We start from the raw sequence: 21146 nt of genomic DNA, 5'->3' as shown, positions 1-21146 counted from the left end.
GAAAATGCTGGATCAAACATAAAATGCAGAGATTTATGAAATTAACCAGGGCTGTAATAAAGTGCATGATATTCTGTAAAAAAAAATCTTTTGGCAGAAGAGGAAGGAAAAAATGAGTAGTCTGGGACACAAACTTGGTTGTCCATCTAATTTAAAAGATACTGTACCGTTTCATTTATATGACAAGAATTGGTCTGTCATTGATGATAAACCATTCAATCAATAATTTGCATCAAAGAGGATGGAGCTGCTTTTTCATCAATGTTGCTTCCTACAAAATCCCATTTCACCCACCCCACGATATAATGCATATTCTGGGCCAGATGCCACCTGTTGCAGTGAGAAAAACTTAGGTAAACTGGGCAAAAACCAAATTGTTCACACCATGTTTAACCTTTCCAGTTCTGTTATAGAAGGACAACCCCCTCCCCCCCCCCAAAAAAAAAGAAGAAGAAATGAAAAAAAAAAAACAAACAAACAAAGAAGAGGCAGAATGAAGGAAAGATCTTACTTTTGTAGCTGACTTTTGTCGCTGTTAAATTCTTCTTCTCTGGCCTGGAATTCATCAAGTTTATCTTGGAGGTCCTTGCTGCCTTGCAGTTGATTATTGAGGTCTCGCATCTGAGATTCTGTCCAAATAAATTTTTACAAATCACTTCAAAATCGATCCTTTTCCCATTTTTCATTATACATCTTTCTCTGTGACTTTAAAGCAGTGTATCGCCATTTTTGTCTGCAGTTTGCAAAATATCAAACTATACTCGCATGAGAACACACTGGGCAAAACTTACATGCAGGGCGATTAAGTCACTGTTCCAATTGTGCAGTTTTGCCGAAGGAAACCATGTCTTTGAAATACAACTTACAGAGCATACACAGTTATTTTGACCTGAAACTAAAGAAACTTGTTTCAAAAGATGTCTTCTGTTATGACAGCTCCCTCTGTCAATTTTTTTGTCAGTTCGTGAGCCACATTGGTCATGTGAACAGTTAATATGCAGGGCTTCCCACGGGTACCGTAACCCTACAGTTTCCATTACAATGGACTAGTCAGAGAGTATGGTCTGCCTCTGCCGAGTTTTGCTAATTATATTATCAATTAATCAAACTCGAGAGATCAGAAGCTCTTTAATTATGTCGACCAAACACAACAAAGAAGTTTTATTGTTACCATTCAGTTGATTAATTGCTGCTAATAATAGGCTGCATCAAAGAAAACTGGATTTACATGGACAGATGACATGAGTTTAAGGTCATACTACTTTAAGAGGGAATTTTCAAAGTGGATGAAAGCCGGCCTTTCATCTGGCAGAAACAAATAAACATGGATCCTCAACTTTCAACTAAATGAAATCAGCAAAATGACAAAAAGTCATCAAATGTTAGGGTCTCATGCAAATTTGTCAGCATTTCTGAAGGGATTGTTTACAAAGTCTACGACATATTGCACATTTATGAGGACCCGAGTGCCCCTGTTTTGGCCGTAAGTCAAAGATTCTTCATGCATTTGTCATCAGCTGCAATAGGGTCAACCAAAGTAAAAAAGGGGGGAAAAAATGGAAAAAGAAAGAGCAAAAGCAGAAAAGGCAAATGAGCTTGTAAGTTTTTTTTTCCCCCCTGTGGGCCTTGATGAATGAGAAGGCCAAAAAATGACAACCGTTTGTCAAGGAGAGGTATGATCTCCACAGACGATACACCTTCCATGGTAACATTCAAATAAATTTAATCATTCAATAGTTTTTGACAGTGCTGTAAGAAAGCTGTAAAATTAGTAGGGGGAGGGGAGGGGGGGGAGCAGAAACTGACAGGATTTGCTGTTTTGAAGATACTACAGTGGTAAAGACTGGACATTTTGAAATTTTGTTCTTTGCAGCACAAATAAAATGTTTGATATCAAAATTTCGAGCGACTTTTCACACACCGACCACAGTTGTCCTTGTCAACACAGGGCATCCACAGATTCAAGGTACCAGTGGTAATACGATCTGTGCAAGAGTCTGGCATGAAGCTTACAGCTGAATAGCTAGTCATCCTTGCCTTTGTTTTATCACAAATTATAGTCAAGGCAATTTAGTAAATGGTCCCCACTGACTCATGCTGCGAGCTGCCACCGTTGACTGCTGGGTGTGGAATAATCTAAACGACCTTGATCTAACAGATGTCTAATATTATCCTCGCTTTAAAGAACTTCCCGATCGGGACACTCTCTTTCCCCGCTATCCGCCGTGGATGGGCACAGAATAATCTAGACTTACCCAGGTCTGCTATTCTCTTGCTCTTCTCGAGTACCTCCGATTCTACGTCGTCCCTCAGCGCTCTCTCCGAAGCATTCTTGGTTTCCAGCTCACGGATCTTATGGTGCATCTTCCTAAGGTTTATCTGAGTGAAATGATTGGACGGAATCGATATTTAACATTAAAGTGAAGTGTCTTCGACAGAGCGGAATATTTCGATGCCGTACAAAACATTACATATATATCATTTACAAATGGAAGGGCATGTTGGGGGGGGGAGGGAGGTGGATTAGGTTACCACTTGTGTAGTATGTATTTTAAAATCACATTGTTTGGTGCATTTTAATGCATTCTTCACAAAATGTGTCATCATATCCTTGTGGCTAATCATAATTCTTTAATCAATTTGCTAAACAGAATCCTTTAATGTATTCTTGTCGTTTGTACATTACATTCGACCTGATCACACTGTCTTATACTGCAGGGAGATTCTATCCACTCTTCTTCATTAAACAACAATTTTATAGTACCTGTACTTAAGTACAGTTCTTTTCTGCTGCATGAAAATAAGGCTACTTTCATATCTTCTTTACAGCCTTTTCCCTTTTTGGTTAAAAAGCTCTGCTCTTACTCAAATAGATTGTCAAACAATGACACACCATGTAGAAGTTAGAATGTAACAAAAATTCAAGGATTTCAATATCACCGTACCTTGCTTCTACTTTTTATTTGGCTTGTTTGTTTCAAGAAAATGAAATCAAAATGTTTTTCACCAGACTACTGGTACCACTTAGCTACAGCACCTGAGGAAATGGAATGTCACAGATTAATCATCTCATCTTCTTCACTTTTAATTATCTCATTATTATTATTAATTAGATTAATAATCTGATTAATCATCTCATCTTCATCAAAATTAGGTGACAAAAGCACCAAACGGATTTCCAAACCTGTATTATCTTGAAATGTTTGTCACTGTGATTATTCAATGAGCAGTACAGCCAACCATAAAAAACATCAAGTTTTTTTTACCCCCTTTTTCCACATGTATTTTCTGTTAAAAATTCAACACTTAATGCACCACTTACGACTTTACAGTTGTGGTAACAACAAGAATGCATAGACTTTTGAAACTTTCATCTTTTCATCAGAATGTGGGTTTAAGAATTTTTATTTGAAAGAAATTTTAAGCAAGCTTTCCAAACAACAGTGGTTAATCCAAGCGATGGTAGAGAAGAAATGATTTACGAGACTCCTATCAATACTGACGGCCAAAGTCCCTAACAACGTGCCCGACATCTATCGTCTAGCACTTTTAATCTGACAGGAAGGGCATTTTGGTTTCTCGTATACATAGTCGTCTCCAAAAGGTCGGGTAATTAAAAAATGTCAACCCTGGTCTCTGGTCTGGTCTACTTATTTTTCAACTTCATAAATGTAGTAAAAAAACAAAAAAGAAAGTTAAAACCAGTTCTGTCAAGTGGCCTCGGTGGTAAAAGTAAACCTTGTGTGAATGCTAGGGAGCTCAATTTGCAATATGTACACTGGAGTTGCTTTAAAAGCCTTGTAACAAATTAACACTGTCAATGTCCAGCGGTCAATAATAACAGTTCTTGTATAATAATTTACATTGGACAGTGTCAGTCTTAAACTCCCATACATGTAGGCATTGGATAAGGAGCCAGAGAGAGTAAATGTAATCTACAAATGTCACTAGCAGGGTGAAATGTGTTTTAACTTTGAATGTCCTTCATTTGTAAATATTCTCTCTTCTTTGTACAGTACAGTACACACCTTCTTTATGACTTGCATATTAGAAATAAAATCTGAGCTTGGACATGCCACATGTAAAATACAAAGTTTCAAAAAAGGAATAAAATGTAATTTCACAAACAAAACATCCATCTACACATGTTTCAGTATTATCATTCTTTTGAATAAACTGTTAAGGTATGCATTGATATTACTATATATATACCTTGTTAGCCATGTGTGGCGATGTCAGGAGCACTTTAACTGGTGAAATGGGCGACCCTTGGTAGACTCTCTGAAAAGGTGAAGCTGGTTCTACCGGGGTTTTCAGTTTGTTGCTGGAGTCGTTGAGACTAGTCGATGAAGAATCACTACTGACACTGTCTCCTGACAAAAAAAAAATTATTAAAAAAAAAAGGAAAAAATCCATACTTTAACACTTTACGTCTCGTAAAGAATAGACCAAACCTACTGATTTGAAAAAAAGAAAAGAAAAAAAAAGTGATATATAGCTTGTTGAATCTCATACCTTCGGTAAAGACAAAGTGACAGATTTCAGATAGAGCTTTGGGTTTCGTGGATCTGTTAAAATATGCGACAAATGATTGACGACCGGCGTGCATGCTTGAATTGTAGAGATGTATAAACATTGAGGATACACATAACGTGAAAGTAACATGAAACATTGTTACAAGGTATGAGTAGTGATGGGGGGAGGGGTGTGCTTCACAATATATAACCTGAAGAGACGTAACAAATTTTCCGGGCGGACAGAAGTCGGACGGTTTTGTCAACATTATTTTATTAATCACGTTCGAACTCGTATTAATACAGGATTTAACAAAACTTTTGAGTCGATTAATCTTCTTCTCGATTTCTTTTAAAGAAGAAAAAAAAGTAGGAGAGTTTGAAAATGTGAGCTGATAATGTGCTTTGCAGTGAACTTGTAACAAGTGTAATACAGTGTAGGCAAAAAAAAAATCAAATTTTACATTTAATTAGAAGGGGAAGTATACAGAATTACCATCATTAGCCTAGAAGTGGTAATTATACCCAGGGGAATATTTGCAGGAATTCTTTTTGGTTGTCCCTCCGACAACCAGGTCTCTACCGATTGGTCGTCCAAATAGCAAATTTGGTTGTCCAAAAATAATGCAGCAAACTTACAAAGAGTGAGCAAATATGCACACTATAAGAGAGATGTATAGGTCTGGTGAATAGAACACCAGCTTTGGCCCAGTAAAACTCCCCTTCATGTGAACCGTAGGCCTACCACTGTTTTAGTTTTGTTTCACTGTCTCAAAAACTTCAAAGTCATGGAGGCTGATACCAATTCATTATTTGACCTATTTGGGGTTAGTTACAATTGCAATCTGAATTTGATGGAAGCAACTGTACTGTAGCCATCTCGCTTGCTGGACAACCTCCAGAGCTGATTTTGATTGTCTGAACAGAAACTTGGTCCTTTCAGATGACAATTAAAAATAAGTTGGCCCTGATGCCTGTTATGAGCAACACCACCAACCAACCCCCCTCCCCCCCTGATTTAATTTCGTTAGGTGAGACATCAATGTTTTAATGTTACTTCACCAACTAGACTGCAGACTAAAACACAAGTCTGAAAATATGACATCATTGAGCTTGAATTTTTCATATTTTCTTTCTTTACTACAATGAACATTTTTCTGGTATAGAGAATGAGAATTTACTGTGTTGGACATCTATTTTTCTAAAACACTTGATATTTCAAGAAGTGTTAAGATTTCAAACTGTAGGCTACATTCACTTGAAAGAATGCAACAACAAAGGGTCAATAATTTCCTCTCCTAGAACTTGGCATCACACATTGTCAAAATGGCATCCTCCTTAGCGAAAAAACTTTATAAACTCCAATATACTGTATATCTCCCAAACAAAGGAATATTTTTCTTAGCTTTGTTTGAAAATATTGTTCCTCACTAGAGTAAAAATCTTACTGTAAAGATAATAACTGGGCTTTGCATCTGCAATTGTTGAAGATATTGTACAGAAGCAATCGGTTAACTGGATAATAAAACTCAATAAATATTGCTTAATTTAACAACCAGACAAACAAAATCAAAGTGCTCCAAGAAGCTTTACTTCTAACCCCGAAAGATCTTTCAGGTCAACTTAGTGCAGAACAGAGTTAACATTGAATGATATTGACTATTGATCAACACTGTACTTCTTTCACTTGTGATGGCCTCAGATTGCACTATAAAAATTTAGTCTAAGAATACAGTGCTAACATATAAAAACAGCCAAATTGGCTTGATGCCACGGTTTAAAGTATGAGAGAGCTACAGTAGATATGAACTTTATCTGCACCACTTTCCAAGGCGACCAATTTAAATATTTTTCCCTCTTTTTTTCAATAAACTTCATATCAAAATGATTGCATTAAAGTTAAGTTCAGCACGAACTGGGTTCATGTAAAGTGGCCTTGATTGCAGAGCAAACATATATGTCACTGCCTACTGTAAGGTATTATTAGGTTTCTCACCCAATGGTACAAAAACATTATTAGATTAACCGAAGGTGTTCGCAACTTGATACCTGTGACAGTTTCATCAAATTTGGGCAGAGTCGTCTTAAAACCGTGACGATGCCTTCAGTGATAACTGACTCATGGATGCAAAAGTCACAGACCCTGATTACTGTGTAAACTTAATAATCATGGAACAGTTCTCACACAGTTGTACCTGGAGCATATATCCTGTCACACTGTAAAACAAATTGCCAGACATGCTGTTCATCTACAAAGCGGTCAACAAAACATTAACTGTGCAAAATTACGCAGTCCTGTAACAGGGATAAACTGATCCGGTATCGCATAGCAAAATGGTCAAATCTGACATACAAGTCTAAAGATGTGTCGATGCAGTTTTTTTTTTACACAAGATTTTACATAGTATTTTATTTAAAATGCAAAATTCAGAACCTTTCAAACTGCTACACAAGATTTGAACACTAAGTTATTCCACATGTGTAATCCACATGCAGACCATGGAGAGGTATGGGGATGCCAGTCTACGTTAATTTTCTTCAGGAACCTCGTAACCGTACCGCGTAGGCTTCTATGTACGAAAGTGCAGTACTGGGAAATTTATCACAAGGAAAAGTGAAAATAGCTTTGAAATACTAAAATAGAAAAAAAAGTACAATTTTTTTTTGGTCGCTTCATGAAACTGCTAGAAACAGTAGAATACTATTGGCAGTCTGTTTTTATACTACTGTAGTTTATTATAGTATATTTAAATAATTTCTCCTGTAGTGCAGTGACCAGAGGCCTGTTATGCTGTACTATACTACAGATGCCAGGCAAGATAGTATAGTCTAAACAACTTATTTAGTCATGCGCAGCAAATTTTCTCACTTTACAGCCTCAAGTCACACTCATTCTGAGAGTCTGAGACTGCAGGGTAACTTTCGGATATTATCAGGATGTACTGTACACCATTTTCCCAGATGGATTCATATCAGAAGTTGGAGGAGGAGGAAGGATGTCACTTTCAAACTGATGACAGATGTACTATACAGTCAACTTCTTCTGAAAATGAAAATAAATTATTCACCCCTCTAAGGATCCTGAAATTTATTGCAAAAAACAAAATTGGGGAATCTTAAGGTCCAATCCGAGTGAAGTTATTAGGATATCTTGGAGCGAGAAAACAGTTCATGCAAAGACATTCACCCAAATTATTCATTTGCTCCCATCAGCTGCACTTTCTCGTGACGGCACTCTCTCTGGAATATTTGTCTACCAAAGGTTCCATAAATTCTACACTTTGCATAATTTCCCATAAAGAGCAATGTTCATGAAGTGAACAGGAGCCCACTACCGCAATGTGTAATCCACACAAATCTTCAGATTAAAAAGTTGACCCCAACAGTCATTCCTTACAGATCTCTGATTTAATTAACACAAACATGCACTTCTTGGATTACAATAAAGGTACTGTAGAGTAGGTTTATAAGAATTAACCCTCAGAAGGATTACGTATTGTAGCTAAGCATTGTAGCTACATATTAGCTAGGCTTGTGACGAGTTCCATCGTAATGATAGCCTTTGGCAAGTGGAAAAAATGCTGGTCAACCCCGTACATGTTATAAACAATTTAAAAAAAACAAAATTGTATCTTTACTCATGAGCTCGAGTGTAGTAGTATATTTGTCTCATTGATAGGATATTCGATGCGGCCCATGATGAAGGCGGAGAGATACAAGGATTAGGAGATGACAGATATCTTAGACAACTATCAATTTAACTACTGTATATCTACACTGTAATGAGTGTCTATGCAGAGAGACCAAGTCGGTCTCAAACACAAGAGAAGGCAAAACCGTCAAACCATCCTTTAGAGCAGGGATTCTCAATTGGTGGTTAAATACGACCCCCATAAGAATTCATTTAGCCCCCCCCCACAAAAAATCAGAACACAATCTAGCAGTTATCAGGATGATGTAGGTGCGGGTGAACTTGGACTTGAGCACCCCCTCTGGTTGCACATTGCTCCTTCAAAGGAATATTGAGAGTTTTTTATTCTGTCTAGCACTTTACTGAAACCAAAGTTTATCTCTGGCCCTTGAAGAAAAATAACTGAGACCCCCAGTTATAGAGTCTGAGAGAATGTTGACAGACTTATACTTTCACGTACGTTAATGTGACAAGACAAACAGATCGAATACTTAGAGGAGGATAAAGGGGAGAGGGTTGCTTGCCTCGGAAAACGATGATGACACCAATGAGGACACGAGGAAACATTTGATTGATGAATAGAGACGAAGAACAACAAAGGCATCACAATAGAATTCAGAGCGAGGTGAAACTGCCAGAGGTAGTGGAGAGGTAAACGATGGTAGACATGAGGAGCATTTGATGGATGGATGGATTGATGGAAGGTAGGAGAGACTTTAAAAATAGAATTTAAGGATCAGAAGAGATGAAGGGATAGCAGAGACATATATCTAGGCACAGAACATTCAACTTCAAGTGAGAGGTGATATTTGGGGAAAATTGTAGAACAGAAGTGAAAGAAGATGCAAGAATCATTTAAGCCATCTTGTGCAAAGTCGAATGGTGAGTGTCACTGCATCCAGGCAGCATAGACCATTCTGTGTAAGAATATAACATTGGGATAGAATCAACAGGGAGTTGAATTAGAAGTATGTATAAAGAAGGAAAGAAGGGTATCAATCAAAGAAGAAAGATGTACATGTGAGGAGCATTAAGACACCGGCACTGTGTCAAAGGTCAGACGCTGAGGAGACTGCAGCATTACTGCAGCCCAGAACATGCACTGCATCCAGGCAGCATAGACCATTCTGTGTAAGAATATAACATTGGGATAGAATCAACAGGGAGATGAATTGGAAGTATACATAAAGAAGTAAAGAAGGGTATCAATCAAATAAGAAAGATGTACATGTGAGGAGCATTAAGACACCGGCACTGTGTCAAAGGTCAGACACTGAGGAGACTGCAGCATTACTGCAGCCTAGAACAGCATAACTGCAGCCTAGAACATGTAAGGAATAGAACATGATATAACTAACAGGATATTAATTAAAGAGTGAGGTGAAATTGTAGGATGTTAGACAGGAAATAAAATAAGGCAGATGAAAAGGGTCATTAAGTCACCATGTCGAGACCACGGTTGAGTGGGCTGCAGCATCACTGCAGCCCGGCTGCATGGAACATTCAACACACAACCTGAATAGCACTTTGCATAATTTCACACGATTTGGCACCAAGTCGCTGGTCCTCCAAGAAAAGTACAGTAACCTCTATTGTCTGATATTGATTCAGCGTAGTTGCAGTTTTTTTGTTTTGATAAGATGCCAGTATAAGCAGATGGGAGCATACTGCAGTAGACACATACCGTATGGGAATAGGGAGGGTAAAGTTGAATGAGAAAATAATACGTCTTAGATACACACAGCTTGATCCATTGAGATGCAGTAATCTGAAGAATTTGCTATCCACAGGCCTCAAGCTGGTTTTTAAGCAGCTTAAAAGATTACTTTCAATTTAAACAAAACAATAGGGCTTCTTATTGACTTGATACAAACAGAAGTATTAAATACACTGTACATGTATAAAAGACAGTGCACTTTGCTGTACTTAAATGAGGTCTTAAAAAGGAATATGATAATGGTAAATAACCCAATAGCTAACATACATCCAAACGGCAAATTAATCAAATTGGTTGGATCCAGTGGAAATCTCCAATCCACCAAGTTTAGCACACAGAGTGAAAAGACACACAACAGCATTAATCCAAAAGTCTCTTAAATTACAACATTATGGGAGTTTCCTGACCACAAGAACAATGTTTACAGTCCATAATTGTAAACATTGCATTTTCTGCTCCCAAGGGCTTTGGATGTACCATATAAATGCTACAGACAGCTCTTTTATTTTATCTAAGCTGTCAAAAAACTGAAAATTTAATGCTCAACTCTTTTACTCAGGAAAATTTATTCTTTTGTCTAAACACATCTGAAAAACCTGGTACAGTTTGTGGTAAGGACAGTGCAAATACTAACAAAAGTGTTAAAAATGTAGATAAAATATAACAAGATTCCCACTCGAAAGTAAATATATCAATTGATATATCCTGGAAATGTTTACATTCAAACAGATGAATGTTTAGAAAAGGTATATCTGCTGAAGGCTTTTTGAGACAAACACACTTTTTTTTCTTCGAAGAAGAAGCAAGATGACATATTGATTATTCAAGAGAGACCACATACTGTACAGTACAACCACTGACAAGCAGCTGAATTGAATTGGAGGAAAGCTTTACGGATGACTGAAAGTCCGACCATAAATAAATATTGAGATTGCAGAATGCTTCAAATCTTTGAGGAAAAAGTTTGTTATCTCTACATTTGGTGAACGGAGGTAACATGCATTAAATCTGAGCGTTGACGGATTTAATGTAAGAAAACAGATCACGATTTGCAAAAGTGAAATGTTTTAGGAAAAATGGGGAAAACTGTGAAACAGATGCATTAATTCTTCACTGTCATATCATAAATAAGTTTTTAGTTCACTTGCACGATTAAAGAGCAGATATTAAAGTTTGCCATGGGGTGTGGGGTATAAAATTCAATATAGCTTTACATGCATTGCATATCAATCCCAAATGCCTTATATTTATGAATGTTACAAATGGAGAGGGTGGGGGAGGGAGGGGAGGGTGGGGGAGGGAGGGAGGGAGGGAGGGGCAGGGAATGAGGAGGTTGTGCTTGTTCCCTCAATACTCCCCTGTTACATTCTTGTCTTTTAGCCTCTAAAGAAGATCCTGCTAGGATCGAAACCTCAGGCCAACTTACTTTTACACATTCTCTTACACAGGCTCTCTAGTGGATAAGCAGTTTGCTAATATTTTTATTTTATTTTGACATTTGCTGTTTAGCAGAGAAAGGACTTGTGTGGTTACTCTGTATAAATATTTAAAATATATTATGAATATTTTGACTACTTACAATACTGCATGAACAGTGAATGTAAAACGACACATGCATTGTTCAAAATGTACCGGAGGCGGGGGGGGGGGGGGGGGGGCAAGCAGCATAGTATAATACCCTATCAGGAGAAAGGAATAAATAGCTCAAAAATAGCTTCCATGCTTTCCCATATGATTATAAAATATATATAAAATAAAAAATATATATATATATATATACTGTACCCACCAATGATGACCAAAATACCACTATATCAAATGTGGATGGAAATGATCTTAAACATAATGAAATCATTCAATTAGGGAACTTGTTTTTCTCATTTCCTTCAAATTGACTTGAACCGTTTGCAAAAGCTGTTACATACTACCATTTCAGGTCAGAGGTCTTAATAAAGAGTTGTTGATTATCAGAGGAAGATCAATGTCTGTTTGATGTTGTAACTTGGTTTTTTTTTTCTTTCCAGGAATACGAGCATTTCATGATTTGTCAACATCTTCTTTTAAAACAATCCAATTTCTATCTGGTGACAGCCACATTCATTGATGTCTGTACCCCAAAAAGAAAGGCTACTGTGTGTTGATTTTTAAATTATGATACGAGTACTGATGTCAAACAAGGAAAACAATTTCCTCTCAAAGTCTAATAAAAATAACAAAATTAAACTCTTCTTCAATTATATTCAATAACCTCAACCCCTGCCCCCCCCCCCACAATCTTGAGGAAATGTACCCTACTTTATATCAGCTACAATTGTCTTTTGGTGATTTTAACACAACAACAGCCGTTCGACCTCTGTTAAGCAACTGTTAAAAGCACATTAGACCACACTTAAATTGTAAAAGTTTTTAAATACAGTTTTCAAGCAGTTTTTATGCCTATTGTAAGGTCTTGGTATGGGAGTTTTACTGTAACTCAGCAGTAAGTTTGGCAAACTCACAGGAAATAGGTAACATAAAATAAGCAGATACAGTACTTCAATCAAGGTATACTCATTTCAACAGTGAATCATTCTTCAGTTTAGCATGACATGTAACTGCACAGGGTATATACAAACAGAGAGAAACAAACAGTAGTTTGGCAAATAACCTCCACATTTCTCAAGATTTCCTCATTTCTACTGATGACAATTAGTGATATAATTAGTGAAACCAATTGCAGAACAATCCCAGTACTGTTCAAGATTTCAAATCTCTCCCCATACCCCCTCCTCCTCCTCCCTCACTCAACTAAATTTTCAGCAGCTTCTGCAAGTTTCTTTCGAATAATAAATCATCCATCTACCATACCAGTGTGAACAACCCTCTCCTCACCGATTGATGAGGTTACTCAAAGATTCCCGAACCTCTTTTTTTCCGTTTTCTTTTGTTTGCAAATTTTACTGGCACGATCGTTGCGATCTGCCATGCTCTGCAGGTCTGAGATTTTTGTAATTAGCATGACATGCCTCGGGTAATTTCATTAGTTAAACCCACCCGAGCAGATGAAAGAGTAGTAGCCTAGTTATTATAATGATGGATTGGGTTACATTCACATTATGATGAGAAAAAATGAATTAAAAACATGTCTTTGGCCACTAGTACTGAAGATTATAATATCGTATACATGAATTAATATACAACGGTTAGTGCCGGTTATAATACAATTGTGATTGATGGGTGCCATGGCAATTTTGAATGGGCGGCTACCTCTACTGTATTTAAAATGAAGGCTTCGAGTCACTGGACTGGAACTGATTCCGGACACTGAATTTGGAAGATAAGTGGATTAAGAGAGAAAAAACAGTACCAGAATATGTACAAAAAACATCATTGGAAAAAAAGGGGGCTTTTTAGTCAAGACCATATTGAAATAAAAGAGAAGAGATTCCAACCGTTAAAATAGGTTTTTTCTTATCATTACTATCTGTAGTACTGACTGGAATTTTCTATTTTTCTTGTCAATCTAATTGTTAATTTTGTCAGTTTGACAGCAAACGTACAAAACCATGAATACTGAGTAGCCTACGTACAGCATGCAAATTGGTAAAAGTTAGTAATTGGTTTTGTCGTGATAAGGAAAATAAATCCGCCCTGAAGCCGTGTAGGCACGATGCAGTCTTTAGTATTGTTCGCATGTGAGGGAATAGTTGGCTCTTGCGAAGTAGCTTGTAAAGGAGCCTCAATAAATATGTGATCCAGGTCAATAAGATTGGCAATTTTAGCCATCTCAATTTTATTTTCAATTTTACCAATATTTTTTAATTTTTTTTTATCAAATGCCAAGGGTACATTTCAGATAGAGAAAAATGTGAATTGCTCTCGATCGAAAGAGTCCAAGACTTTGAACAACCTCGGAACTGTCCGTATTCGTTCGACCATTGCATTGTGTAGGCATCAAATGTCAACACTTTGGACTTGCAAGTATTGCACAAAATTTTTTTTTATTCGTGTTTGTCCTGTGTGCAAAGTTTTTTAACAGAGTCTAACAAACTAGTATATATAAAAGACAGTACTTAGATTTGTATCTGTATGATCTTCTTTAACAAGCAAAGACACAACTTTATAATTAATCCTATCTGATCCCAGTACTTCCCATGTTATTTTGTCATTATTGTCAAGACCTGATGCAGAAGGAAATGATTAAAAACAGAAAAAGAAAAAGGGATGATAAAAAAATCTTTTTAAGAAAAGACAAGGTTAGTTCACCATTCTTTTTTCAGACAGATCACTAGCATTGCTACTGTACACCATCGTTTCTGTCTGAGATGGCGACCGAGGAAAGCAAATTGTTCTTGAATTCTGCTCTCGGATTGCAAAGATCTTGATCTTTTCCTTCTCACAGAGGGAGGAAGACAAGAACGATGATGTCATCCCATCGTGTCGGGAAAAGGCTTTCGCCCTTGAAGGTATTTTACGGGTCCTGACTGACATACTTCTTTCAAGGTGTCTAGTATCATTATTTATTATATATTCTTTATCACAGGTCAACTGCTTGATCCTTAGCCAAAATTCATTGCCTTTGGCTAAGGATCAATAAAGTCAGACTGAAAGACTGAAACGAGAGATATCGAGGTGAGGAAGGTCTCGTGATCTCGAGAGTCAGACCTCTTGTACTCTTGGCGAGGTTCACACCTACTTACCTCGTCTGTGTAGGACGTCGGCAAAATTTCGTCGGAGTTGATTGCTGTTACTCTCCATATTCAGGACAAACTCGATGATGTCCTTGATTTCGTGCTGCGACGTCAGATCTAATTTTGTGATTGGCTCCACAAACAGCTTCCTTTTATCCTCGTCGCCCTGCACGGACGCGCAGAGCATCAAAGAGGCTACCTTGGCTAATTCAAATTCATCGGCGGTGTTGATGATGCGAGAACAATCAATATAGAACTTGAGGTGGGTGTTGTAGAACTCTGATGAGAGATCGAGCGTTAGCAAATCAGACAGAGAACATTGCATACATTTTATTTTGACAAATAAATCAAGGTGAAATGCAATGGACTGGAGGCAGGTGAAAATGGGAGACAAAGTGTAAACATTATCGACTGGCGCTGTGCAGACTGTAGCCAAACTTTCGTTTTAAGCAAGTTATTGCTTGTATTGACTGGGAAAATAAATCGCAGAAAGTCCATGCATGTGTCATCAGCTACTGTAATAATTTATCTGGTATTTGGAAACCGAACGTGACACATTTAGACTGTAAAATTATGGTGTAGATACATTAAATAATAATCTAAAAAGCTACCGACTTAATTGCTTTTATTTTTCACTGAAAAACAGCAGTACTGTATGACCTTTTTTGATACCTCCAATTAATACTTCATAAATATCCTTCTTGAAGCAAGTGCAGTTCCTGCTTTACTTCCAACATTGAAATATGACAACCCCAAATAGGGTTCTTCAGTCAAAGCACAATTTTCTATGTTTAAGATATTTGGCTTGCAGGAGATATGAACCCTGTGACCCCAGGATTACATATCCTGTCTTTTACCAACTAACACAACCCAGCTGTTAGTTGGTGGCAATCCCATTAAAGCAAATTTTTTCACTGACAATGGGTATGTGAGGAGGATGTGTGCCAGTCAAAAGCCAAAGTACCTTTCAGTGTAGACAGTTATTGGAACCAGGTATTGTCACATTGTCCAATGTCCTTTGATACCAACCAGCCAGTGGCAGAGAAAAAGATTGATAAAGAAATACGGCTTTTTTTTTTATATATGTAGGTAAATAAATGACAGAAAATTAACAAGGAAACTGTAATAAACATTGAAAAGAGCAGTTAATTTTTTTGCTATAATGTGATACAGAGCAGTGACACTTTTACGCAACATACTGATTAGAAAGGATTTATTAAATTATTATACCTTCCAGAAAGTTCAGGATGTATCGATATCGTTGAATAGGATGATCTGCATCGTGTGAAGCCTGCGAGCCGTTACTGCATAAAAAAAGAAAATGAAAACAAAGTACTCCATGAAAAATTTAGCCTGGGAACAGTTCGAAATGTAAAATTAAAATAATCACTGGCTGTATGGGGCAGTGTAGCCGTATAAGATGTCAGTGTATGGAAAAGGGGACATGGCTCACAATCGCTAAGAGATGTGTTCTCAACGTTATATTTTAAAGGAATGGCCAGCTGAGTTTTTGGCAATGTTCTGTGTTAACAATAGGGCAATAGACTACAGTAGGACTTTGAAGAATTCTAACACTACAGTATCACAGGTAGAAGGACACTGGTCAGGAAATAATTTATCTAGTATCCCATTGCAAAATGCTATGTAAAATGGTCAATTTACGATACAAAATGCAAAAATGTAGCAGAACTTTGTATTTGATTTTGCACAGAAACCATACTATTTTATATAAATATCTGGGCATTCAAAGTCTGCTAGTTCACAAACTTTGAAATATCTACAATAAATTATTCCCAGACAATGTTCAAACTACTGACATATGAGAAATCTGTAACAAACTTCATCAAAACTTTTGCCTGTTACAAAAGAGCCAAACTGGCATTTGCAAGAATTCCATTATTTAACATTTCCCTCCTTTCCGAGGAGAGGACGGGAGATATTATCGCCCGCAAAATGAAACAAAGGTAAGTATCGGATTATCATAAGGAGTAAGTTGCAGGCTCTGCTCGAGCAAGGACAAATCTTCTTTGCAATCTCCTGCGTTAAATGCCAAGGCAGACTGATTGTTATCATGACGATCCCTGAAAACATTTGTGATTCTGGATAAAGCCAAAAACAAAATGTGCTCTTTCATAATATACTTTGCAAGGGTTGAGTTTCAAAGGCTGCAAAGCATCTTTCTTCACGGTAACCTTGCCAAGTCAAAAATTAATAATTCAATCCTTGTGAGAGAGCTCTACAATCCAAAGTAAACCTCAAAATTAGCTCTGAGGAACAATAATGAATGGGTTCAAGTGTTTCTCCAGTAGTCTTTAAGCAAACACCGACTCTTTCTTTTTGGGATGTTCCTGTGTGTGGGGGGGGGAGGGGGTTTGGGCAGAAGGGTTCTTTAAAGTTCTCCTGGGTACTGAATTGAAGGAGAGTGAATCTTAAGATTACTACTAAAGCTTTTTGGGGTTTGGTTGACACTTTTGGAAATTTATGCACACCCTAACGTACAGTACAGAGTTATATTACTAAAAAACAAGAATTTTTTCAATTCCCAGAGCCAGACAAATTAATCACAGAGAACTGGTGTAGAATTGTAAATTTAAAAAAAAAAGTCAGGATATACAGGTTCAATATAAATGGTGATTACTTGAACTACAGTTGAAGTACAGTACTTAACTACATTGTTAATTATGCAATCCTAGTACGGAATATCACCATGTTCAATTTACCCAACATACTGTACATGTATTGCATACACTGTACATAACATTAAATACTTACAGTATTTTCATCATTTCAATAAAATGACTGCCATCGTGAAGTTGTTTCAGGGACTCTATACAAGGTCCAATGTTGATAGCATTCACCTGGAGATGACATTTGGACACAAGAAAAGAAAAAGAGAAGGATACTAAATAAGACATTATGACGTGAATACATCATGTGCATCTAATTGCACAGGTAATGAACAGCAATTTCCATAAATACCAAGTTTAATGAGGCAGCTTGTCATCAAGCTTAGCCACGTGTGTTCAAACATGGACATGTCAGATTTCCATAATTACTGAACCTGAGCTCAGAAAACAGAGCTTTGTTTTCTTGCTGAAGGTTCTCACCTTAGGCTACACAGTACCTGCTGTCATAGAATTAATCTATGTTTGCACAATATTGTTGACTATAGAATTTAACTTAGAAGGGGGTTTGAAAATTTACCAAAGTGAAATACAAATAGTACGTACTGTACATGTCCAAGACTACGTCTCTTATTTTAAACAACTTTGTCTAGCCTTGACATGGCAATGTGTACTATATAAAGGATAACATGAGAGCAATGGACTGAATGAGTCCAGTGGTTGTTATTCTATTTCAGAATTTAAGATAGTACAGTAAAACAGGGAGTAAGGAAAGAAAAGAACAAGTTATTCTTTGTCATCTTTGATTAACTTTTCAATTCAATGGCTTGTCTAGCATTTAGCTGTTTCCAAACTACAGTCGGTTGCAATCTGCTACAGTATGTTGATCATTTCAAATTTGGTCATCAAGTTTTGCTGATGGCCAAAAATTTTGGTATAAAAGCACTGCATCAGTGCATTATGACATTGTAATCATAACATGTACATTGGTATTCACTGAAACTCTGAAAGAGATCATGTACTACCCGAAGACCAAATTGGTTGTTAAGTACTTGTAGGTATGACTACCAGTTAGTCCCTGTTTGCAAAATAACATTATAAATTTTAGCTGAGTTTTATGGTAGTCAAGTTTTCCACGGGCAGGTCACAACTGTGTACATAACAGAGACTTTTGTGCTCATGAGCTTTAAATTAACAGCAATTTAAAGCCTCATTCCCTCAATCCTTTACTTTACACTTTTTTTTTGGATGATACTGTACAGTTTAAATAATCATGCAATTATGACACTAAACCTTTCATCCAAGATTTTGGCCAATTACCAGAGATCAAGAAAATAAAGAATTCAAACAGAACATTAGGTCCCCCCCATGTTTCTTATATACAAAACAGCTAGTTGTACAAGAAAAGATTCTGAAGACTGTCGAGATGGAGTCCACAATAAGGATTAAATACTCGTTCACTTAATAAATTTGTTCAATTGCTCTTTAGATCATCTGTTGCCAAATCCTTGATCTTAATGGGTCTGGCACATCTCCCACGATGACACTGTCTACAACATACTGTAGATAACATTCATACTGTAGAATCATAGAGCTTGAAGGGTCCAAGAAGTGAAACAAAAAACGGAAGCATCACTTTGTGTTGCAACAAAGACTGCCTTGCTCAAGTTTTGTTAAGTCTCTAATTATGAAACAACTTTTGACCATGTTTTCTGAAAGCTACGAATAGCTTTAAGAATGTCCAAACTCATAGGAGAAATGTTCATAGTGTATTTATAATGAACACAAATGTACAGTAGTCATATCTGCAGTAATATTACTGTATTTCCCAAGTTTTGCAGACACTCATAAAGCCCCTTTAAACTGAATCACAAGTCTAACAAATGTAGGTTCTTAAGCAACACAACAACATTTAAAGTATAATATAATTCTGCATGTTATCTTGCAAGTTGCAATTTAGCAATAATGCGATATTACCCAAAAAATAAAAATAAAATGATGTTCAATCTGACAGTGCTCTAGTTTTCAGTTCAGTCATGAAAGGTAGGACGACACTTACAAAATTAGTCAAAGCACGAAGTTTTCCGGAGTCCATGGTTCTAAACTGGCACCTGTGATAATAAAAAAAGTTATAGAATAACTACAGGTAGTATGGTCATGCATCAGGCAGGATACAGTACAGTAAAACACCCACTCTTTTGAGACAGTTTTGATGCAAACAGCCTCACCAAAACAGCTTACATTTATACTTTCACATGAGAAAACAGTAATTTTTTATTTTGAAGCACTTGCAGGGAATATGGTAGCTTACCTATTAATGTGAATTAGACCTAGATACAGAACTTAAACTCATGCACAAATTCCTCTTGGTAATAGGACTAAACCGCTCTTGACTCCAGACTGGACCTTAACAGGTAAGAATCTAGGCTAGACCTACCTTACTTTGGTGTAATTTGATCACACTTTTATGAAATTACCTACTTGAATGATAAAATAGAGTTAAACCACAGAGCAAAATCAACATTTCAGTTCTGCCCCCTGACTTCCCTTATTCATTACTACACATGTGTATGTATAGCAGCAGCACTGCTGGACACTACAGTGCTGTGTTTGGAAGTCAAATTATAACAACTTTTTCAAACATAATTTTTATATCTACACAGCCTCAATGGAAACAGCTGAAATTTGCAGTGGAATAAAGGCAGCATCAATTTTGCATTCTGAGGGACTTGGACTAATTATTTTACCCATCACCCACCCATTTATGGTAACTAGGCCTCTAATATAAAATTCAATGCATGCCAAAAGGCATACATGACTGCTTTGACTTAAGACCTCAACAAATAATAGGCAAACTATGGCCCATGCCTTTCCTTAATCTCATTCTGGCTAAATATGTTAAAAATAATACTGAAATCACGTAGGCCTACTGTAGTTGAATGATAAAACTTAGACCGTGGCTATTCTTATGATCAGGAGTAACAATTATTTATAAACTATTCTTACGACATCGGCGAATTTCCGGTTACGCATGCGCAGTAAAGTAAATACAGTAAAGCAACTGCGCACCCAGTAGGCCTAGGGGTAACCCTAACCCTAACCGTAAATTATTGTTACTCCTGGTTGTAAAAATAGCCATGTTAAAGCAACTGCGCATGCGTAACCGGAAATTATTGTTACTCCTGGTCGTTAAAATAGCCACTTTGTAAAACTTAACCAGTCGTCCAAAAACAAAATAAAAGATATCATTGTTAAAAAGTTAATATGCTTTGCATTGTGAAACTGTTGTGTACAATCCTACTGTTACTTAGCACAACACTATCCTGGGGTGACCAACCTTAGGCTAATTTTTTATAGCCTATGAACAATGTTACTGCCATGCTTAAGAAGTATGCTTATGAATGCATAGCCTAGCCGAATAGGCTAAAGTTGCAGTATACAATTTTCATAGCCGCCCTAGTTCTAAGGCCAGTGTGAGCATCTGTTAGAAAGTGTGCTATGGTTTAATTGCATAAATATAACTTGCATTAGCTTAGGCAATCAATGACAGCGAACGTTACTTATCATGCAGTCAATAACAATTTCGCAATAACAAGTTACACAAAGTTAGGCTAGTACTAGTACTATAATGCCTGACGTTCAAGACGGTCGAATTCGTTAGCCTAGGCTTCGTACGTTAGTATGTGTTACGCCTAACGTCAGCTTAGTCTAACGTAACAGTATTCATACATGATATTGAATGAAAACGTCAAATTCAAAGTCGGCCTTACCAAAAAAACTGGCTCTATCTAGTTCATGATTGCGATAAGGTAACAGAAGAAATATCTCCTTCGGAGAAGTCTACTACTTTTGTTTTAAGACCTTCAAATTAACCCTTTACTGTTAGCAGTGTTGCAGCTATCTCAATCCAATTCCAAATTTTGCGGTTGG

The 21146-nt window shown here is 36.9% G+C and overlaps 1 protein-coding gene across 5 annotated transcripts in view; it reads right to left on the bottom strand.

The window, feature by feature from the left end:
- Positions 1 to 21126, bottom strand: part of LOC139979459 (uncharacterized) — a 48084-nt gene extending 26958 nt beyond the window's left edge. For 3 of the 5 annotated variants that reach the window (XM_071990262.1, XM_071990265.1, XM_071990263.1), the window contains exons 1-9: positions 20987 to 21126; positions 19276 to 19327; positions 17365 to 17450; positions 15823 to 15896; positions 14602 to 14871; positions 13169 to 13225; positions 4213 to 4373; positions 2256 to 2379; positions 512 to 629 (exon numbers count right to left, since the gene is read on the bottom strand). In XM_071990262.1, the coding sequence (XP_071846363.1) occupies positions 512 to 629; positions 2256 to 2379; positions 4213 to 4373; positions 13169 to 13225; positions 14602 to 14871; positions 15823 to 15896; positions 17365 to 17450; positions 19276 to 19311 (926 nt within the window). In that variant the 5' untranslated portion in view covers positions 19312 to 19327; positions 20987 to 21126. The remainder of the gene's footprint in view (positions 1 to 511; positions 630 to 2255; positions 2380 to 4212; positions 4374 to 13168; positions 13226 to 14601; positions 14872 to 15822; positions 15897 to 17364; positions 17451 to 19275; positions 19328 to 20986) is intronic. The other 2 variants (XM_071990261.1, XM_071990264.1) reach the window with 2 other exon arrangements.
- Positions 21127 to 21146: the final 20 nt, after the last annotated feature.

This window comes from Apostichopus japonicus, chromosome 14 (assembly GCF_037975245.1).
Source record: "Apostichopus japonicus isolate 1M-3 chromosome 14, ASM3797524v1, whole genome shotgun sequence".
Classification (NCBI taxonomy): domain Eukaryota; kingdom Metazoa; phylum Echinodermata; class Holothuroidea; order Aspidochirotida; family Stichopodidae; genus Apostichopus; species Apostichopus japonicus.
Note: the sequence above shows the minus strand (reverse complement) of the source record. Positions and strands in the feature narration are given on the sequence as shown.